At 40.6% G+C, this 22,253-nt stretch overlaps 1 protein-coding gene across 1 annotated transcript in view; it reads right to left on the reverse strand.

Annotated features, from left to right (window-relative positions):
- Positions 1 to 7,715: 7,715 nt before the first annotated feature.
- Positions 7,716 to 22,253, reverse strand: part of TMEM41B (transmembrane protein 41B) — a gene marked incomplete at both ends in the record, with an annotated part of 39,218 nt that continues 24,680 nt past the window's right edge. Inside the window, 4 exons of the mRNA XM_080693100.1 lie at positions 7,716 to 7,885; positions 12,659 to 12,797; positions 16,245 to 16,349; positions 17,201 to 17,294. Coding sequence (XP_080549226.1) covers positions 7,716 to 7,885; positions 12,659 to 12,797; positions 16,245 to 16,349; positions 17,201 to 17,294 — 508 coding nt within the window. The remainder of the gene's footprint in view (positions 7,886 to 12,658; positions 12,798 to 16,244; positions 16,350 to 17,200; positions 17,295 to 22,253) is intronic.

A 22,253-nucleotide genomic window follows, 5' to 3' on the forward strand; every position in this document is an offset into this window, starting at 1 on the left:
AGCAACACCCCAGTTCTTTTTTTTTTATTCTTTATTTTATCTTACTTTTTGTGGTACTGGGGGTGGAACCCAGGGGCATTCTACCTCTGGGCTATACTTTATACTTCATTTGGAAACAGGGTCTCACTAAGTTGCTGAGAGCCTCACTAAGTAGCTGAGGCTGGCTTCCAACCTGTGAGATCCTCCTGTCTCAGCTTCCCAAGCGCTGGAATTACAAGTATGCACCACCGCGCCTGGCTTTTATTCATTTTTTTTCTTTTTTTTTTTGTGGGTCTGGGGATGGAACCCAGGGGCATTCTACCTCCGAGCTACACCCCCTGCCCTATTTTTTTCTTTATTTTGAAACTGGGTCTCACTGAGTTGCAGAGGGTCTCACTATGTAGCTGAGGCTGTCCGCGAACCGCGATCCTCCAGTCTCAGCCTCCCGAATGCTGGGATTACAAGCGTGCACCACCACGTCTGGCTTTTATTCTTTATTTTGAAACAGGGTCTCACTGAGTTGCAAAGGGCCTCACTAAGTAGCTGAGGCTGTCCACGAACTGCGATCCTCCTGTCTCAGCTTCCTAAATGCTGAGATCATAACTGTGCACCACTACGATCAGCTTGTGGCTTCTATAAGATAGTTCTACTTTTGTAAGAACTCGTGTGTTCAGAAAGTCTGTATTTTTGGGGTGCATAATTGTACATATATACCTAAAATGCATATGCTTCGATCTATCAACTTCTTTTCTTTTTTTTTTTTTTTTAGAAAGAGTCAATAGAACAAACATTTTTATTTTGTCTTATTTTTATCCAATCAAAGAGCCTGCCTTAAGTGTATTCCAGATTGTCATCAGCGCCAACGATCTAGGCCATTTCGGGGTAGGTTTATGTCAAAGAAGGCAAAATGTCAAGATCTCAAGACATTTAGCTTCTAGAGACATGGTCTTTTTTTTTTTTTTTTTTTTTTTTTTCGTACTGGGGATGGAACCCAGAGGCAATGTCCCTCCGAGCTACACTCCCAGCCCGATTTAAGTCTTTTTTTTTTTTTTTTTTTTTTTTTTTTCTGAAACAGGGTCTCACTGAGTTGTGAAAGGCCTCGCTACATAGCTGAGGCTGTCCATGAACCATGATCCTCCAGTCTTCACCTCTCGAATGCTGGGATTACAAGCATGTGTCACTGCACCTGGCCCCAGCCCTATCATTTAGTCTATTTATTTATTTATTTTGCAGTACTAGGGATGGAACCCAAGAGTATTGTACCTCCAAGATATACCTCCAGCCCCCCCCCCCTTTTTTTTTAAAGTTTTGAGCCGGGAGTGGTGGCGCACACTTGTAATCCCTGCGCTTGGGAGGCTGAGACAGGAGGATCACACAGGTTCAAAGCCAGCCTCAGCTACTTAGTGAGGCTCTCAGCTACTTAGTGAGACCCTGTTTCCAAATAAAATATAAAATGGATCTGGGAAATATAGCCTGGAGGTAGAAAGCCTCTGGATTCCACATCCAGTACCACCAAAAAAAAAAAAAAAAAAAAGTTTTGAAACAGGGTCTCATTGAGTTTGTGAAGGGCCTGGAAGGTGAAGCTGTCTATGAACCACAATCCTCTGGTCTCCACCTCCTGAATGCTGGGATTACAAACTTGTGCCACCATGCCTAGCCAATATTTGCTTTTTTCTGTTTGATTTATATGTTAAAATTGTTGTACCTGGGTGGGCGTGGTGGCGCACGCTTGTAATCCCCGCGCTTGGGAGGCAGAGACAGGAGGATCGCGCAGGTTCAAAGCCAGCCGTGCACGCTGGCTTAGGAGACCCTGTTTCTAAATAAAAATGTAAAAATAGGTCTGGGAGTGTAGCCCAGAGGTAGAAGGGCTTCCAGGAACCACAGTACCACCAAAAAAAAAAAAAAAAAATGTTGTACCTGGGCGTGGTGTTGCACGCTTGTAATCTCAGTTCTTGAGAGGATAAGATGGAAGGATAACAGGTTCATGGCCAGTCTCAGCTACTTAGTGAGGCCCTCCACAATTAGTGAGACCCTGTTTCAAAAATAAAGAATAAAAAATAGGGTTGGGAGAGTATAGCTTGGAGGCAGAATGCTCCTGGGTTCCATCTCCAATACCACACACACAAAGAAACACTTTAACTGTAATTGACATATCCGTCTATTCACATAGTTCCTTCAGTTGTTGCTTTTAAAATTAAAGGTTGAGCCGGGCGTGGTGGCGCACGCTTGTAATCCCTGCACTTCAGAGGCTGAGACAGGAGGATCGCACAGGTTAGAAGCCAGCCTCAGCTACTTAGTGAGGCTCTAAGCAACTTAGTGAGACTCTGTTTCCAAATAAATTATAAAATAGGTCTGGGAGTATAGTCCGGAGGTAGAAAGCCTCCTGGTTCCACCCCCAGTACCACCAAAAATAAATAAATAAAATAAAAAAATGAAAGGTTGAGAAGCTGGATATGGTGGTGCACACTTGTAATCCCAGTACTTGGGAGGCTGAGACAGAATTGTACAGGTTCAAAGCCAGCCTCAGCTACTTAGTGAGACTCTCAGCAGTTTAGTAAAACACTGTTTCCAGATTAAATATAAAATAGGTCTGGGAGTATAGCTCAAACGTACAACGCCCCTGGGCTCCATTCCCAGTATCACAAAATAATTAAATTAAATTAAAGGTTGAAACAGGCATGTGGTACATGCTTGTAGTCCTAGTACTTGGGAGGCTGAGACAGGAGGATCCCAGGTTTTCGGATACCCTCATCTTAGTAAGGCCCTCTGCAATTTAGTGAGACCCTGTTTCAAAATAAATAAGCCAGGCATGGTGGCACACACTTATAATCCCAGTACTTTGGAGTTTGAAACAGGAGGGTTACAGGTTCATGGCCAGCGTCAGATACTTAGTGAGGACCTCTGCAACTTAGTGAGACACTGGTTCAAAAATAAAGAATAATCGGGGCATGACGGCACACGCTTGTAATCCCCACGCTCGGGAGGCAGAGACAGGAGGATCGCGCAGGTTTGAAGCCAGCCTGGGTGGCTTAAGAGACCCTGTTTCCAAATAAAAATATAAAAAATAGGTGTCTGGGAGTGTAGCCTGGAAGTAGAAGGGTTTCTAGGAACCCCAGTACCACCAAAAAATAATAATAATGATAAGCCGGGCATGGTGGCACACACTTGTAATCCCAGCATTTGGGAGGCTGAGACAGGAGGATCACACAGCAGCCTCAGCTACTTGTGAGGCCCTTTGCAACTCAATGAGACTGTGTTTCCAAATAAAGAATAAAAAATAAGGCTAGGGGTGTAGCTCAGAGGTGCAATGCCCCTGAGTTCAATCCCTGGTATCATAAAAAAATATAAATATAATTAGATTGGACTCGGGTGTAGCTCAGTGGTAGAGTGCTTGCTTAGAATGTTCAAGGTCGTGAGTTTGATCTCTAGCACTAAAAGGTTGAAAAATTTCTTTGTTCTTAGTGGTAAAATTGTGCATCAGACCCGAATTTGGTGGCACAAGACTGAAATCCTAATACTTTGGAGGCTGAAAAAGGAAGATCACAGGTTCCCAGCCCATATCAGTGACTTAAGTGAGGCTCTCTGCATCTTAGTAAGACTGTTTCAAAGCAAAGAAAATATAGCTGGGCATGGTGGTGCACACTTGTAATCCCAGCATTTGGGAGGCTGAGACTGGAGGATTGTGGTTCACGGTCAGCCTCAGCAATTTAGTGAGGTCCTTTGCAACTCAGTGAAATCATGTTTCAAAATAATAAAAAACAGAGCTAGGGCCGGGCATGGTGGCACACGCTTGTAATCCCAGCATTCAGGAGGCTGAGACCCGGAGGATCGCAGTTCGCGGACAGCCTCAGCTACTTAAGTGAGACCCTCCACAACTCAGTGAGATCCGGTTTCAAAATAAAGAATACAAAATAGGGCAAGGGGTGTACCTTGGAGGTCGAATGCCCCTGGGTTCCAGCCTCAGTCCTGGGGGGGGGGGATATATATGTATGTATGTATATATGGAGGTGTAGCTCCAGGGGAAAAAAAATGTATAAGAGAATTACAAGAGAATATATATACTTTTATTCAATTAAGAGGTTTTAGGCTGGGCTTGGTGACCCATGCTTGTAATCCCAGCATTCGGGAGGCAGAGACTGGAAAATAAAAGTTCGTGGACAGGCTCAGCTACTTAGTGAGGCCCTCGGAGATAGAATGCCTCTGGGTTCCAACCCCAGTACTGGAAGAAAAAAAGTGGTTTTAAGTTATTTATTTGGTGCTGGGAGATTGAACCAAGTGGCATTCTACCTCCAAGCTATACCCCCAGCCTCATTTTCTTTATTTATTTAGCTATACTGGGGATTGAACCCAATAGCATTCTACATCTGAGCTACATCCCCAGCCCTACTTTTTATTCTTTATTTTGAAACAGGGTCTAAATTGTAGAGATCCTAAGTAGCTGAGGCTGGCTGTAAATCTGTGATCCTTCTGTGTCAGTCTCCCAAGTACTGGGATTATAAGCATATACTACCATGCCTGGCTCTTTTAGTTTTGTTTTCTTTTCTTCTTCTTCTTCTTTTTTTTTTTTTTTTTTCAGTACTAGGGATGAAACCCAGAGGCATTCTACCTCCAAGCTACACTCCTAGCCCTATTTTTTATTCTTTATTTTGAAACAGGGTCTCACTGAGTTGCAAAGGGCCTCACTACATTGCTAAGGCTGTCCACAGAGATCCTCCTGTCTCAGCCTCCCAAATGCTTTGATTACAATGATTACAAGTGTGTGCCACCACACTGGCTATTTTTTTTATGGGTCTGGGGATGAAACCCAGGGGCATTCGATCCCCAAGCTACAGTCCCTACCCTATTTTTTATTCTTTATTTTGAAACCAGGTCTCACTGAGTTGCGGAGGGTCTAAGTAGCTGAGGCGGAATGCTGGGAATACAAGTGTGCACTACCACGCCCGGCATCCAGCTGTTTATTTTTGTGTGTGTGGTACTGGGGGTGGAACCCAGAAGCTTTTCTACCTCCAGGCTATACTCTCAGACCTATTTTATACTTTATTTGGAAATAGGGTCTAAGTTGTTGAGAGACTTACTCAATAGCTGAGGCTGGCTTTGAACCTGTGAGATCCTCCTGTTTCAGCCTCCAAAGCACTGGGATTACAAGCATGTGCCACCACACCAGGCCTGTTTTTTTTTGTTTTTTTGTTTTTTTTTTTTTGAAACAGGGTCTCACCAGGTTGCTGAAGGCCTAAATTACTGAGACTGGCTTTGAACCTGTAATCCTTCTGACTGAGCCTGCCAAGTACAGGGATTACAGGCATGGGCCACCACACCCAGGTAATGAATAGGTTTTTAACCTAAGTATTTCCATTAAATAAATTTCAAAGATGACATTTAAGTTTTTCCAATACAATTTATTATTATTACACTTCAGTTTGCATTTAAATGTCTTAGATACATTACACTCAAATAGAGCTCCAGAGAAAGTCATTAACTAAGACAGGAACAATCTCACTTTTTTAGTGTGTCAACTTTCTAGCTACCTTGCTCATCTCCTGGATAGAGATGCTTACTCTCTTGTGGTTATTACAGAGAAGTGGCTGAAGGGGCTGGAGTGTAGCTCAACTGCAGAGTGCATGCTTAGCATGTGGGAGGCCCTGGGTTCAATCCCCAGGACCAAAAGGGGAGCGGGGTGGCTATAGCTTGCATTTACATTTGACATCAAGCTAAGTCTGTATGACTCCATGAATACAGGCAGAAGAAGTCAATGATGAAGAAATCTATAATGACTGGCTATTTTCTTAGGAGAGGAAAATATTCCCCATTTAAAGTGGCAGCTAAAGTTTTCTAACAGGAAAAATAAAAATAGAAAAGGGAATGAATATATGGTAAAGATGAAGAAAATACTGAGAATAGAGTAAGTACAGTGTACACACACCAGAGTAAATAGTAAGGCTTCTCCTGAGTCCAAGCTTAATTTTATTTCTAAAGTCTGATAAAAATTTACTCAATTACATCTCATACAACAGTATTAGTGAACTTTATCCCAAAAGGCTATGTTTTAAAATTACTTGTAAAAATAACAAAAGTTTTATCACTTAGTCTCTGGTCAGTAAGAAAAAAACTTGCTAGAAATAACAATAAATAATTTCACACAAAAGGCCAGGTGACATAAGACTACTATATTAATATTTTCTTTGTATTTACAATATATCCATTTGTTAATACTGTGATAGAAAAAATGAATCAATCCACATTATATAGTAAAAACAGGCTTTAAGGATTATCTTCTCACAAAGGAAACAAGATTTTCATATAGCTAAAACACTTTTCAATGTAACCAAAATCTTGGGGTGAAGAAAAAACTGACAAGAGTACTTTAGAAGGCTGTGTCCTGGAATCAAGGAACCAAGGGCATTACCATCTACCAAACAAGAAGTGGTTGTTTTTCCAGAACTACCTAAATATAATAGTTACCATGTGAGAAGTTAATTTGACTTTGTGAGTTAGGTAAGTAAAAACTTTAAATTGGGTTTTGCATTAATCAAAGTAACCCCAAACGAAAAAGAAAAAAAGGCATACATAGAAAGAAAGCAAGGTATTCTTAAGGATGTATCATGCATAAAGAAATAATTATATAATACATTCTTTAATGATCAGACTAATAAATAAATGAGGTAAGTTTTATAGTCATTGGAACAAATAAACTATATTTAACCACTAGTTCTGTGCTGCCACTGTTTATTTCAAAATATAAAATTATTATAATGCCTAAAAACTATAAGTTCTGAGTGTTTGCTTTTTAGATCCCCTTTTGAGATATTAAAGAGACACTAACAAAATATTATCTGAATATAAATTATCAACAATATGATACACTTTTCATGTAATTTTTCACTTTATAGATGAAAGTGGAAATATTGTAAAACCTAGAAAAAAGGATGAAACCAGACTGGCCAGAATTTAAATTACCAAACTAATCCATGATAAAAGTCTAGAACAGAAATAAAAATGAAATTTACAAAACAGATACTTTGATATCTGTTCCATTTGTAGTGGTCTATCAATATGCAACCTCTTAACAGATTCCCTACCTCAAAGGTAAAAGGAGAAAGAAATGTAAATCTCTTTTTAGCTTTGTTTTCCCAGTTGATACTCTAAAAGAAGACTTATATTAACAAAAACTGCACCACTATCTTAGTTATTAGACGTAAGAGGAAAAATATTAAATTGAATGAATCAGTTGTACCAAGAATTTCCTAACAAGCTATTATTAATGTTCTATCTACTGGTACCCTTGGTATAGTAATTCACGTTTATCATAGCTATTGACGGCACTTTTCATAGCATAAGAATTTTCATTTCGTTTTTTCCCTTGCCACATAAATGCATTTTATTACTGAGTACAAATTATATTTTACAAATTCTTTGTTTCGATAACTGAAGAGGTTATTTATTTATTTATTTACTTACTTACTTACTTATTGTGGCACTGGGGATTGAACCCAGAGGCATTCTACCTCTAAGCTACACCCCAGCCTTATTTTTTCTTTGGAAACAGTGTCTCGCTACTTGCTGAGGCTGTCCTCGAATCTGTCCTGTCTCAGCTTCCCAAGTATTGACATTATAAGTGTGTGCCACCAAGTCCAGGTGAAGAAGTGATTTAAAAACATAAATGAATGCACCAACTAATCCTGAGATGATGATTATGATGATGATGATGATGACAGGAAAACTGAAGCCCAGATGATTTTTCACTCAAATTTCTGCTTTAGTTTTTTTTGGAAGAGAGCTGGCAGAATAGAAAGAACAGCCAAAATCATCAGAATAAATACTGAGTTCCAGGAGACAGCTTCCCCTGCTGTCGTAAGCTGGTAGAGTGTTGTTCCTGCCTTAATCGCTACGAAAGATGGAGGTGCAACACCTAAAAAAATAAATAAAAACATACAGTAAAATCATTTGTTCTAAAAATTATAAATTTCTGTGTACATGACATTTTATAAAACACCACTATTTCCATTTGTAAAAAAGATTTTTTTTTTTTTTTTTTTTTGTGTGGTACTGGGGATGGAACCCAGGGGCATTCTACCTCTGAGCTATACTCCCAGCCCTACTTTTCTTTCTTTTTCTTTTGTTTCCTTTCTTTCTTTTTTTTTTTTTTTGCAGTATCGGGCTAGAACCCACAGGCATTGTACCTCTGAGCTATACATACCCACAACCCTATTTTTTGGAGTCTTTTTTTTTTTTTTTTTTTAATGAAACAGAGCCTCACTGAGTTGCGAAGTTACAACTGGGATTACAAGCATGCGCTACCATGCCTGGCTCCCAGCCCTATTTTTATTCTTTATTTTGAAACAGGATCTCACTGAATTGCAAAGGGCCTCATTAGGTAGCTGAGGCCATCTGCAAACTGCAATCCTCCTGTCTCAGACTCCGGAATGCTGGATAACAAGCATGAGCCACCAGCCCAGCTGAAACAAGACTATTAAGAATTTAGAAGCCGGGCGTGGTGGTGCACCCTTGTGATCCCAGCATTCGGGAGGCTGAGACCAGAGGATCACAGTTCGCGGACAGCCTCAGCTACTTAGTGAGGCCCTCTGCAACTCAGAGACCCGGTTTCAAAATAAAGAATAAAAAATAGGGCAGAGGGTGTAGCACGGAGGTTGAATGCCCCTGGGTTCCATCCCCAGACCCGCAAAAAAAAAAAAAAGAAAAAAAAAAAAAAGAATTTAGAAAGCCGAGCGTAGTGGTGCACACTTGTAATCCCGGCACTTGGGAGGCGGAGACAGGAGGATCACGCAGGTTCGAAGCCAGCCGTGCTGGCTTAAGAGACCCTGTTTCAAAAATATAAAATAGGTCTAGCAGTGTAGCCTGGAGGTAGAAGGGCTTCCAGGAACCCCAGTAACACCAAAAAAAAAAAAAAAAAAAAAGAATTTAGAACCGGGCATGGTGTGGCACATGCTGTAACATGCTGTAATCCCTGCGCTTGGGAGGCTGAGACAGGAGGATCGCAAAGATTCGAAGCCAGCCTCAGCTACTTAGTGAGGCTCTCAGCAACTTAGTGAAACCCTCTTTCCAAATAAAATATAAAATAGGTCTGGGAGTATAGCCCAGAGGTAGAAAGCCTCTGGGACATACATACCCCCCCCACATACACACACAGAGGTAGAAAGCCTCTGGGACGGACACACACACACACACACACACACACACACACATACACACACCCGTACCACATTTAGAGCCGGTGTGGTGGCGCATGCTTGTAATCCCAGCATTCCGGAGGCTGAGACTGGAGGATTGCAGTTTGTAAACAGCTTTAGCTACTTAGTGAGGCCCTCCACAACTTAGTGAGACCCTGTTTCAAAATAAAGAATAAAAAACAGGGCAGGAGGTGTAGCTCGGAGGTCAAATGCCCCTGGGTTCCATCCCCAGACCCTCAAAATAAAAAAAATAAAAAAAAAAGAAAGAATTTAGACCATAGAAGCTGGGCATGGTGGCGCACATTAGTAATCCCAGTATGTGGGAGATTGAGAGAGGAGGATCACAGGTTCATGGTCAGCCTCAGCTACTACTTAGTGAGGCCCCTTACAACTCAGTGAGACCTTGTTTCAAAGTAAAGAATAAAAAAAATAAGGCTGGGGTGTAGCTCAGAGGTAGAATGTCCCTGGGTTCCACCCCTAGTACCGCAAAAAATAAATAAACAAAAATAAACCGGGCGTGGTGGCACATGTTTGTAATCTTAGCACTTGGGAGGCTAAGACAGGAGGTTCATGAGGTTCGAAGCCAGCCTCAGCAACTTAGTGAGACCCTTTTCCAAATAAAATATAAAATAGGTCTGGGAGTGAAGCCAGGAGGTAGAAAGCCCCTGGGTTTCATCCTAGTACCACCAAAAAATAAAAATAAATAAAATAAATAAATGAAAATAAAAATAACAAGGAAGCCAGGCAGTGGCACATGCTTTCAATTCTTAGTACTCGGGAGCCTGAGACAGGAGGAGTGCATGTTTGAGGATAGCCTCAGCAATTTAATGAGGATCTCAAAAACTTGGTGAGACCCTGTTTCCAATTAAAAAATAAAAAAGGGCCGGGCGTGGTGGCACACGCTTGTATTCCCAGCATTTGGGAGGCTAAGACCAGAGGATCACGGTTCGCGGACAGCCTCAGCTACTTAGTGAGGCACTCTGTAACTTAGTGAGACCATTTCAAAATAAAGAATAAAAAACAGCCGGGCGTGGTGGTGCACGCTTGTAATCCCAGCATTCAGGAGGCTGAGATCTGGAGGATTGCGGTTCGTGGACAGCCTCAGCTACTTAGTGAGGCCCTCTGCAACTCAGTGAGACCCGGTTTCAAAATAAAGAATAAAAAATAGGGCAGGGGCTGTAGCTCGGAGGTCAAATGCCCCTGGGTTCCATCCCCAGACCCGAAAAAAAAAAAAAAAAAAGAATAAAAAACAGGGCAAGGGGTGTAGCTTGGAGGTTGAATGCCCCTAGGTTTCATCCCTAGACCCACAAAAAAGTAAAATAAAAAAATAAAAATAAAAAAGGGCTTGGGAGGGTATAGCCCGGAAGTAGAAGGTCTCTGGTACCTCCAGTAGCACATACACAAAAAATAAATAAATAAAATTTAAAAAAGGGCTGAAAGCTAGACATGGGTGAGATATGCCTAAAATCGTAGTACTTGGAAAGCTGAGACAGGAAGATCTCAGGTTAGAGGTCAGCTGGCAAATACCCTGTTTCAAAATAAAATAATGCTGGAAGTATAGTTCAAAGGCAGAACTCATCTGGATCAATTCTTATTGCCACCAAAAAAAAAAAAAAAAAAAAAACCCCGCAAGAGGAGGTGGAATGGGCAAGTAGTTCAGTGGTAGATCATTTGCCTAGCATGATGCACAAAGTCCTGGGTTCAATCCCCAGCACTACACACACAACCACACAAAATCAAATAAAAATTATCAATAAACAATTAATTTTGACAATCCCCAGCATAAAATCAAATGGATTTTATTTATTTTTTCAAAAGTTTTTTTTTAATTTATTTTTTTGTACTAGGAATGGAACTCAGGGGCATTCTACCTCCAAGCTACACCCCCAGCCCTATTTTTTTATTCTTTACTTTGAAACAGGGTCTCACTGAGTTGCAAAGGACCTAAGTAGCTGAGGCTGGCTTCGAACCTGTGCAATCCTCCTGTCTCGGCCTCCCAAATGCTGGGATTACAAGAGTGCACCACCACGTCCAGCTTTTTCAAAATATTTAATCTCAACAGTATTAAGCTTTAACAGATATTCCTTACATGACACATCTGCTCATTGTATCTAAACAACTGAAAATTTTTTTATTGGTGCATTGTAGTCATGCATCTTAATGGATACAAGATGGTAGAGGCATACATGAACACATCATTCATTTAGCCCTTCCCCCACTCCCTCCTTTTCCCTCCCCCCTCTCTCCTTCTCATGTTTGGCTTAGTGATTGACTTTGATATGTTTTTGAATGTACCTCATGTACATTAGGTAATTCCCCTCTTCCCCCTCCTATCCCCTTCAGTTGGGTCACCTTAAATGCTCATTTATGGTTTCTTCTCCAACAATGGAATTTAAATTGGAAGGATGACAGCACTCTTACTTAAGTACAACAATTCACAAAATATATAAATAAATTTTCATGTCCACTGATAAATTTCAAAATCAGGTGTCAGGCCGGGCGTGGTGGCGCACGCTTATAATTTCCACGCTAGGGAGGCAGAGATAGGAGGATCGCGTTGGTTCAAAGCCGCCTCGCTGGCTTAAGAGACCCTGTTTCCAAAAATAAAAAAGTATAAAATAGGTCTGGGCGTGTAGCCTGGAGGTAGAAGGGCTTCCAGGAACCCCAGTACCACAAAAAAAAAAAAAAAAAAAAATCAGGTGTCAGGTCCTTGAAAGCTGATGTGTGTGTGTGTGTGTGTTGCTCAGAGGTATAACCCAAGGGTATTCTATCTCTGCACTACACCCCCAACCCTATTTTATTTTTAATTTTTTATGTGGAACTGTACCTGGCTAGAAAGTACTTTCCTTTAAAGAAGTAACACAAAAATAATTAGATTAGCTGGATATGATGGTGCATGCTTGGAATCCCAATACCTGGAAAGCTGAGTCAGAAGAATAGTAGGTTCCAAAACAGCCTCAGCAACAGCAAGATTCTCAGCAACCTAGTGAGACCGTGTTTCCAAATAAAACTAGGGTGTAGCTTGAAGTAGAATGTCCCTGGGTTCAATGCCCAGCAAGCACGCGCGCAAGCGCACGCGCGCGCTCGCTCTCTCTCTCTCAATCAACACAATGAAACAACACTTCCAAGTACGTATTTATACAGGTCAGACTTTGTGCCCAAGAGTTCTATGTGGCACTGGCAGGTTTGCAGAGAGCTGACATATATATATATATATAAATTTTTTTTTTTTGAGGGTGGGTCTGGGAGTGGAACCCAGGGGCATTCGACCTCTGAGCTACATACACCCCCTGCCCTATTTTTTATTCTTTATTTTGAAACACAGTCTCACCGAGTTGCAGAGGTCCTCACTGAGTAACTGAGTAGCTGAGGCTGTCTGCGAACTGTGATCCTCTGGTCTCAGCCTCCCAAATGCTGGGATTACAAGTGTGCGCCACCATGCCCAGCTGAGAGCTGACTTTATAGAAATGAACTCAGTGAACCAGACGACTTACCTAGAAAAGTGCCAATAAAAAACACTTTCAATGGCACGTTTATCACAGGAGATGTAATATTAATAAACCAATTAGGCAGAAATGGTGTTATTCTCAAAAATATAATGTAGTTAATGAGATGTTCTCTATGACGTTCAACCTGTCACAAGAAAGAAGAGAATTAGCATCAGATAAGGCCAATCTTGAAAATAAGTTGCTTAATATTTAACACTTTATTTCAAGCCAGCATGGTAGTGCACACTTGTAATCCCAGTATTTGGAAGGCTGAAACAGGAAGGATCGCAGGTTTGCCACCAGCCTCGGCTACTTAGTGAGGCCCTGGGCAACTTAGTGAGACCCTGTTTCAAAATAAAGAATAAAAACAGGGATGGGGGTTTAGCTCAGAGGGAAAATGTCCCTGGGTTCAATCTCCAGTACCACAAAATAAATATATAATGGAAAATAAAACTGCATGCCAAGACATTCAGCTACAATGAACTATTTAACAAACGCTCATTGCCAGTGTTAAAGGAAGTGGGATTTTAAAAAAACTGCTTCTTAGCCAATGTTATGCTATTAAAGATGGTTATATGTTAGCCTAATGATGGCCCAATGTTGATATTTTACACCTAACAAGCAGAATATAGGCTTGGCATGGTGGTCCACACCTGTTATTCTAGTACTTGGGAGGCTAAGATAGGATCACAGGTTCAAGGACAGCCTCAGCAATTTAGCTGAGACCCTTTTCCCAAATACAAAATAAAAAGGGCTAGGAGTATATCTTGGAGATGCACCTGGGTTCAATCTCCAACACTAAAAAACAAAAGTCTAAATTAAACTTATATGAAAACAGTTATGAGCTGGGCATGGTGGTACATGCCTATAATCCCAGTACATGGTTGAGATAGGAAGATCACAGGTTTAAAGCCAACCTCAGCAACTTACTGAGGATCTCAGCAACTTAGCAAGACCCTGTTTTTAAGAAATAAAATAGTGCTGGGGGTATAGCTCAGAGGTAGAACACTCCTGAGGTTCAAACCCTAGAACCAAAAAAGTGTGTATGTGTCTATATATACACTAATTACAGTTTGTACCTCCTTTAAATAAGTAATAAGTTCATTTACACAAAATAATTGTTCCAAAAAAATTTACTTTTTCCCTTTTTCTTTTTTGCAGTATTAGGGATGGCACTCAGGGGAATTCTACCTCTGAGATACACCCCCAGTTCTATATTTACTTCCTTATTGGGATCTCACTAAGTTGCACAAGGACTCACTAAGCAGCTGAGGCTGTGAACCTGCAATTCTCCTGTCTCAGGTTCCCAAGTACTAGAAATACAAGGATGCAGCTCCATGCCCAGCACCAAGGAAAAACTTATATGCAATTCTTATTTATTTATTTATCTATTTTGTGTGGTGAGGGTGGAACCCAGGGGCTTTTCTACATCTGGGCTACACTCCCAGACCTATTTTATACTCTATTTGGAAACAGGGTCTCACTAAGTTGCTGAGAGCCTCACTAAATAGCTGAGGCTGGCTTTGAACCTGTGCGATCCTCCTGTCTCAGCCTCCCAAGCGCTAGGATTACAAGCGTGTGTCACCATGCCTGGCCAAAATTATTTTGTGTGTGTGTGTGGTACTAGGGATAGAACCCAGGGGCTTTTCTACCGCTGGGCTATACTCCCAGACCTATTTTATATTTTATTTGGAAACAGGGTCTCACTAAGTTGCTGAGAGCCTCACTAAGTAGCTGAGGCTGGCTTCGAACCTGCGCGATCCTTCTGTCTCAGCCTCCCAAGCACTGGGATTACAAGCGTGTGCCACCACGCCCGGCCCCAGCCAAAATTTTAATTATCAGTATATATATGGTATAATAAAAAGTGCCCTAGACCACAGTCTGGAGATCTGAGATTTTTACTTGTAAATGTGTCTTAATTTCCTAGTTAAAGAAATATGGCAGGATATTTCTAAAGTTCCTATGAGCCAGGTGTGGTGGTGCAACATCTATAATACTGAGACAGGAGGATCACAGGTTCAAAACCAGCCTCAGCAACTTAGCAAGGCCCTCAAAAACTTAGCAAGACCCCGTTTCAAAATGAAAATAATAAAAGGGAAGGGGGTGTTAGAATGCCTTGGGGTTCAATCCCCAATACCACAAATAAAAATAAGTAAATAAATATTCCTGTGAGATAAAACAGTCTGCTCCTTTTGGTTTCCTATAAAAATTTTATTCTCCTAATGCTGGGTGTGGTGGCACATGCTTGTAATCCTACCATTTGGGAGGCTGAGACAGGAGGATAGTGGTTTGCAGATAGCCTCAGCTACTTAGTGATACCCTGTTTCAAAATAAAGAATAAAAAATAGGGATGGGGGTGTAGCTCAAAGGTAGAATACCCCTGGGTTCCATCTGCAGAAAAGTAAAAGAAAAAAAAAAGATTCTCCTAGCAATGCTATGTTAGCCTTTTCTGTGCGGTGGGGCTCATATTTATCCTTGAACTATTTATCAATGAACTATTTCTCTTGACTGAAGATAACACTTGCTCCCACTGATGAAATGCATTAGAGAAGTTGGCTGACACTTTTTTTAAATTTAATGACTGCCTGCCACATCAACACAAAACAGATGACATGTCTAATTATGTGGATGCCTTAACAGTGATACTTTGATTTCTCTGATTGATTTATGAAGGTAAACAATTAAGATGATCATTACAGAGGGGCTAAGACTATATATAGCTCAGTGGTAGAGTGCATGCTTTCCATGAGTTAGATCCTGGGTTCAATCTCTAATAACACAAAAAAGTAAAAAATTGTTCCATATATTAAAAATTCATACTTAGACATTATTAGCATTCATATCTGCAAACCACCTGATGTTATTCTGGTCAAAAGGTAATTATCTGAGTTAATACATAAACTCTACATGAGGTAAATTATTAAAACTTTTATAATGACTACACACTGAACTAACGAAAGTTTTATATATATACATATATGTGTGTACATACATATATGTACACATATTTTTTTTGGGGGGGTAGTACTGGAGATAGAACACCCATGAACCTTCTACCACCTAACAACAACCCCAGCCCTATGTTTTGTTTTGTTTTTTTGTGGGTCTGGAAATAGAACTCAGGGGAATTTGACCTCCAAGTTACACCCCCTGCCCTATTTTTTATTATTTCTTTTTAAACAGGGTCTCACTGATTTGCAGAAAGCCTCACTAAGTAGCTGAGGCTGTCCGTGAACCATGATCCTCCTGTCTCAGCCTCCTGAATGCTGGGATTACAAGAGTGTGCCACCATGCCCAGCTTCCCAGCCCTATTTTTTAGTCTTTATTTTGAAATAGGGTCTCACTGAGTTGCAAAGAGCCTTGCTAAGTAGCTGAGGCTGTTCGAGAACCACAATCCTCCTGTCTCAGCCTCCCAAATGCTGGGATTACAAGCGTGTGCCGCCATGCTCATCTTCGAAAGTTATATTACATAATGGCAAAATGGCTCACACTTAAATTTCCAGCTACTCAGGTCAGCAGGAGTGCTTGAGCTCAGGAGTTTAAGGCCAGCCTGATCAGCAAGAGTCTACGTAAAAAATAAATAAATATTTACCTGCTGTGACCATTTTACGGCTTTCTCTGTTAGGTATTTGTATACAACTGGTCTTCCAACTAAATAGGAAAGCATATAGCAGAATGAGGCACCAAGTCCAGAACACTGAAAAATATGAAAAAGCCATAAAAGCATTTTATATTCCCCCATGTCATTCATGTATAATCACCTGAGGAAAAACTCAATTCATTTACTTCTTTTCGGGATAGCGAAGATGCTATGCTTCACATCTCTTATACAAAGAATAAGAATCCATCTGATCTGGACCTTTTTCAGACTAAATACTACCTTAATGAGAACAACTAAAACAACTGGTACTATGGTTAAACTTAGCAACTATATTCAAATAATTAGTTAGCCTTTAGCATAAAAATAAAATTTCAGGAGCCAATTTCCCCCCTGCCCCCTTCCAACTCCTACGTGTAACAACACAACTTTTCTCCTTGGGACTTAACTCATTGTGCCTACTAGTATTCTTAGACTATCCAAGTTACAAAACACAACCAGGAAAGAAAGGCTAACACAGTTTATAAATGTAATTAAGTCTATAGTAACCTTGTTTTAGAAAATAATTAAAACACCTTCTTCCTGGGGGACTTAACATTAATTCCTCTTTTTTTTTTTTTTTTTTGGGTGGTACTGAGGGTAGAACCCAGGGGCTTTCTACTTCTGGGCTATACTCCAGACCCATTTTATATTTTATTTTATTTAGAAACAGGGTCTCACTAAGTTGCGGAGAGCCTCACTCAGTAGCTGAGGGTGGCTTTGAACTGCGATCCTCCTGTCTCAGCCTCCCAAGAGCGGGGATTACAAGTGTGCGCCATCACGCCTGGCTTTAATTCCTCTTAAACTAATGGATTTATGCTTACACAGAGGGACCTGAAAGTCATTATCATCCTCATCATTCAACTTAAATCAAATTTTTCCCAGTCTCCCAATTCATTTTATATACTTACCAAACAAACAAGAAATAAGGCTAGTGGAAAGGGGTAAAGAAACCCTGAGAGTATACTGAGAAATATAGAGCCTGGAATAGCAAATGTTTGCAAGCTGTTAATTTCTAAGTTAAGGATTGAAACATAATTAAATGGAATTTCAAAATAACAAATCTATCACTTCAGGAAATAAGTATAAATATAGAAATTAATGAGATTATATCCATATTTCAGTAGAGGCTGAAAGCCCCTTATTCAAAATGCAGGGGACCAGAAGTATTTTTGGTTTTTTCAGATTTTGGAATATTTGCAGCATACACATAGCAAATTAGGGATAAAAATGAAGTATAAAGACAAAATTGTTTCATATAACATACACACATTACTTGGTATATTTCCCTCCATATCCAACCCATTCCCCTTTACTTTTATACACTATGTGCAGTGTGTCTGTGTTTTGGCTAAAAACTATTACAAGACATCAGATGGGGAGTTTTCCACTTATAGCATTATAACAGCATTTGAATATTTTGTTTTTGATTCTGCAACAATTTTGGATTCTGAATTTTATTGATAAGGGATGCTTAGCCTGTATTAAAAGATAAAGCAAAATTATATTAACAATTATTTGTTAACAAGGTCTCACTAAGTTAATAAGTACCTCACTAAGTTGCTGAGGCCGACTTCAAACCTGTGATTCTCCTTTCTCAGCTTCCCAAGTATTGCAATTACAGGCATGAGTCATCACACCTGGCTTATTGATTTTTGGTGCTGGGGACTGAATTTAGGGGCATTTTACCTTCAGGCTACACCCCCATCCCTATTTGATTTTTATTCTGAAAAAGATTCTAGCTAGGTTGATGAGAGTCTCACTACTCGCTAAGGCCGTCTTTAAAACTGATCTTCCTGTCTTAGTCTTCCAAGTACTGGGATTTTAGGTGTATGCCCCTATACCCGCTTCCATTGAGTAATCTTTTAATAACACTCTTCTTTAATGCATGTCTCAGGAAATGAGATTTCTATGGAAATCTAGCAATAAATTATTCTCACAATTTTAAGACATTATAGAAAGTTTCAAGCAGGGCCTGGTCCTGCACACTTGTAATGCCACTAGAATTGAATGTTCAAGACTAGCCTCAGCAAGTAGTGAGGCTCACATCAACCTACCCTGTTTCAAAATAAAAATAAAATGATGCTAGGGGTGTAGCTTGGAGGTAGAATGCTCCTGGGCTCCATCCCCAAACCAAAAAACTTTTTATTTTTATTTTTGCAGTACTGGGGATGGAACCCAAGGGCATTCTACCTCTGAGCTACACCACCAGCCCGATTTATTTTATTCTTTATTTTTTGAAACAGGATCTCACCGAGTTGCAAAGGGCCTCACTAAGTAGCTGAGGCTGTCCGCGAACTGCTATCCTCCAGTCTCAGCCTCCCGAATGCTGGGATTACAAGCGTGCACAACCAAGCCCGGATTCCCAGCACCAAAACAAACAGCAGCAATAACAACAACAACAACAACAAAATTTCAAATATATGAAGTAGAAGCCAGGAGTGGTGCTATGGGCTTATAATCCTAGTACTTGAGAGACTGAGACTGGTAGATGGAGGGTTTGAGGCCAGCCTCAGCTACTTAGTGAGACCTTCCACAACTTAGTGACACCATTTCAAAATACAGAATAAAATAGCTGGGCGTGGTGGCGCACGCTTGTAATCCCCACGCTTGGAAGGCTGAGACAGGAGGATCGCACAGGTTCGAAGCCAGCCTCAGCTACTTAGTGAGGCTCTCAGCAACTTAGTGAGACCCTGTTTCCAAATAAAAATATATTTTAAAAAAAGGTCTGGGAGTATAGCCCAGAGGTAGAAAGCCTCTGGGTTCCACCCCCAGTACCACACAAAATAAATAAATAAATAAATAAATAAATAAATAAATAAATAAATAAAATATAGTACTGGGGGTGTAGCTCAGAGGTAAATGCCCTGGGGGTTTTATCTCTGAGGAAATGCCTCAGTTCTACAAAAACAAAAAACAGACACATACACACAAAATAGAGAAATTAGTATCATATCATAATGCCTTACATTAACACATTGTTTGCAATTGTTAAAAAGATTTCATTTCTGCCAGGCATGTGGCACACACTTGTATCCTAGCGTATGGGAGGCTGAGACAGGAAGATCACAGTTTGCCTCAGCTACAAAAGCTGTCCTTTGCAACTCAGTGAGACCCTGTTTCAAAATAAAGAAAAAATAGGGCTGGCGGTATAGCTCGAATATAGAATGCCCTTGGGTTCCACCCCCAGTAACTAACACACACAGAGATTTCACTTCAACATATCACATTTAAAAAAAAATTTTTTTTTTGGTGGTACTGAGACTTGAACCCAGTGGCACTCTACATCTGAGGTATAGCCCCCAGCCCTTTTTTTTTTTTGTGGGTCTAGGGATGAAACCCAGGGGCATTCAACCTCTACACCCCCTGCCCTATTTTTTTATTCATTTTGAAACAGGGTCTCACTAATTTGCAGAGGGCCTAAGTAGCTGAGGCTGTCCGCAAACCGCGTTCCTCTGGTCTCAGCCTCCCAAATGCTGGGATTAAAAGTGTGCACCACCACGCATGGCTTCCCCCAGCCCTTTTTATGTTGTTAAGGGTCTCATCATGTTGCTCAGGTTGTCCTTAAACCTGCAATCTGCCTGTCTCAGCTTCCCAAGAAACGAGATTATAGGTATGTGCCACCACACCTGGCAACTATAATTTCTAATGTTTTATTTAGTCTGTTTAAATTTTAAAAATAGAGCTGGGTGGGGTGGCACATGCCTGTAATCTCAGTTCTTTGGAGGCTGAGACAGGAGAATCACAGGTTCAAAGCTAGTCTCGGCAACTCAGAGAGGTTCTCAGACCTAGTAAGACCCTGTTCCCAAATAAGAAATAGAATAAAGCTGGTAGTGTAGCTTGGAGGTACAGAATGTCTCTGGGTTCAGCCCCCAGGAATTTTGTTTTTTAAACCAGAACCTAAGCTGGGTGTGGTGGTACATGCTTGTAATCCCAGTACTTGGGAGGCTGAGACAGGAGATCATAGGCTCTCCTTCAGTCTTACCTACTTATTGGGGCCCTTGCAAACAGTGAGACCCTGTTTAAAAATAAAGAATATTCTTTATTTAGAGGGGTGTAGCTCGAAGGTAAAATGCCCCTGGGTTGTATACTCAGTACTGGGGGGAAAAAAATCAGAATCTAAACAAGGTTTACACATGTTATTTATTCAATGCATTTTTAAGTACTGGGTACTTTTTTCCCTTGCAATTTATTTATTGGAAGAACTTATTTATTGGTAGAACTTATCACTTATTTATTAAATTTTGCTTGTTGTATCCTTAGGATACCTTTAACCTGTTCTTGAGCATGTGGTTCTGGTTAACAAAGCTTTTTTTTTCAGTACTGGGGATGAAACCCAGGGGCATTCTACCTCCGAGCTACATCTCCAGCCCTATTTTTAATTCTTTATTTTAAAACAGGGTCTCACTTCTCTCTGAGTTGCAAAGGGCCTAAGTAGCTGAGGCTGTCTGTAAACCCAATCCTCCTGGTCTCAGCCTCCCGAATGCTGGGATTACAAGCATGTACCACCATGCCTGGCTTCTTTTTTTTTTTAACCCTGGGGCACCCTACCTCTAAGGACACCCTGGCCCTATGTTTTATTCTTTATTTTGAAACAAGGTCTAAGTTGCAGAGAGCCTCATTAAGTAGCTGAGGCTGGCTGTGACTTTCGATCCTCCTGTCTGAGCCTCCCAAATACTGTGATTACAGGCATGAACCATGGTACCAGATTGAATATGTATATTTTAAGATTAATCCATGTTGTAGCGTTATCAGTACTTCTTTCCTTCTTTTTTGAGGGTCTGGGGATGGAACCCAGGGGCATTCGACCTCCAAGCTACAACCCCTGCCCTATTTTTTATTTTATTTTATTTTTTAAGTTACAGAGGGCCTCACTAAGTAGCTGAGGCTGTCCGCAAACTGTGATCCTCTAGTCTCAGCCTCCCGAATGCTGGGATTACATGCATGTGCCACCACACCCGGCTTAATACTTCTTTTTATAGCTATACACTATCCTATTGAATGCACTTACCACATTTTGTTATCCATTTACCTGTTGAAGGAATCTATTGCTTCCAGTTTTTGTCTATTATGAGTACTGCTGCTATGAACACAGGTAATCAAATATCAAGAACCAGCTTTCAATTCTTTTGTATATGTATCTAGAAATCAATGAATTATTTTAATTATATATGCATATATATATATATATATTTTTTTTTTGGTTCTGGATATTGTACCCAAGGGCTCACAAAAGTACCAGGGAAGCACTCTGCCACTGACCTACACCCCCAGCCTGATTTTATTTTTTACTTGCCAACAAGATCTAAGTCACTGAGAGCCTTACTAAGTTGCTTAGGCTAGCCATGAGTCTGATATTCTCTTACCTCAGCCTCCCAAGTACTGGGGTTACAGGCATCCATCACCACATCCAGTTCCCTGGCCCTTTCTTAAAATTTTTATTTTTGGAATAGGGTCTTACTGAGTTGCCCTAGGTGGCCTTGGAACTTCAAATTCTCCTGCCTCAGCCTCAGAGTAGATGAGATTATAGGTGTGCAACACCAAGCCTATCTTATTTTGTGTGTACGCGGGCACGCGTGTGTGTGGTATGGCTGTGGGGGCACATTATCTTCTTCAAGCTACACCCCACCCCTATTTTATTTTTATTTTAAAAGTCTCCCTAGGTTGATGAGATTCTAAGTAGCTGAAACTGAGATCCTGTCTCAGCCTCCCAAGTACTGGGATCACAGGTGTACACCACCACAGCCAGCTTCTACCATTTATTTTCTTTTTGTCTTATTTTATTTTGGTGGTACTGGCGATAGAACACAGTGGCTTTCTACTTCCGGGCTACACTCCCAGACCTATTATATAGATATATATATATTTTTTTTCTTTTTCTTTTTCTGGTGGTACTGGGGTTCCTGGAAGCCCTTCTACCTCCGGGCTACACTCCCAGACCTACTTTTACATTTTTTTTTTTTT

This window comes from Muscardinus avellanarius (genome assembly GCF_963383645.1).
Source record: "Muscardinus avellanarius genome assembly, chromosome: 1".
In the NCBI taxonomy this organism is placed as follows: Eukaryota; Metazoa; Chordata; class Mammalia; order Rodentia; family Gliridae; genus Muscardinus; species Muscardinus avellanarius.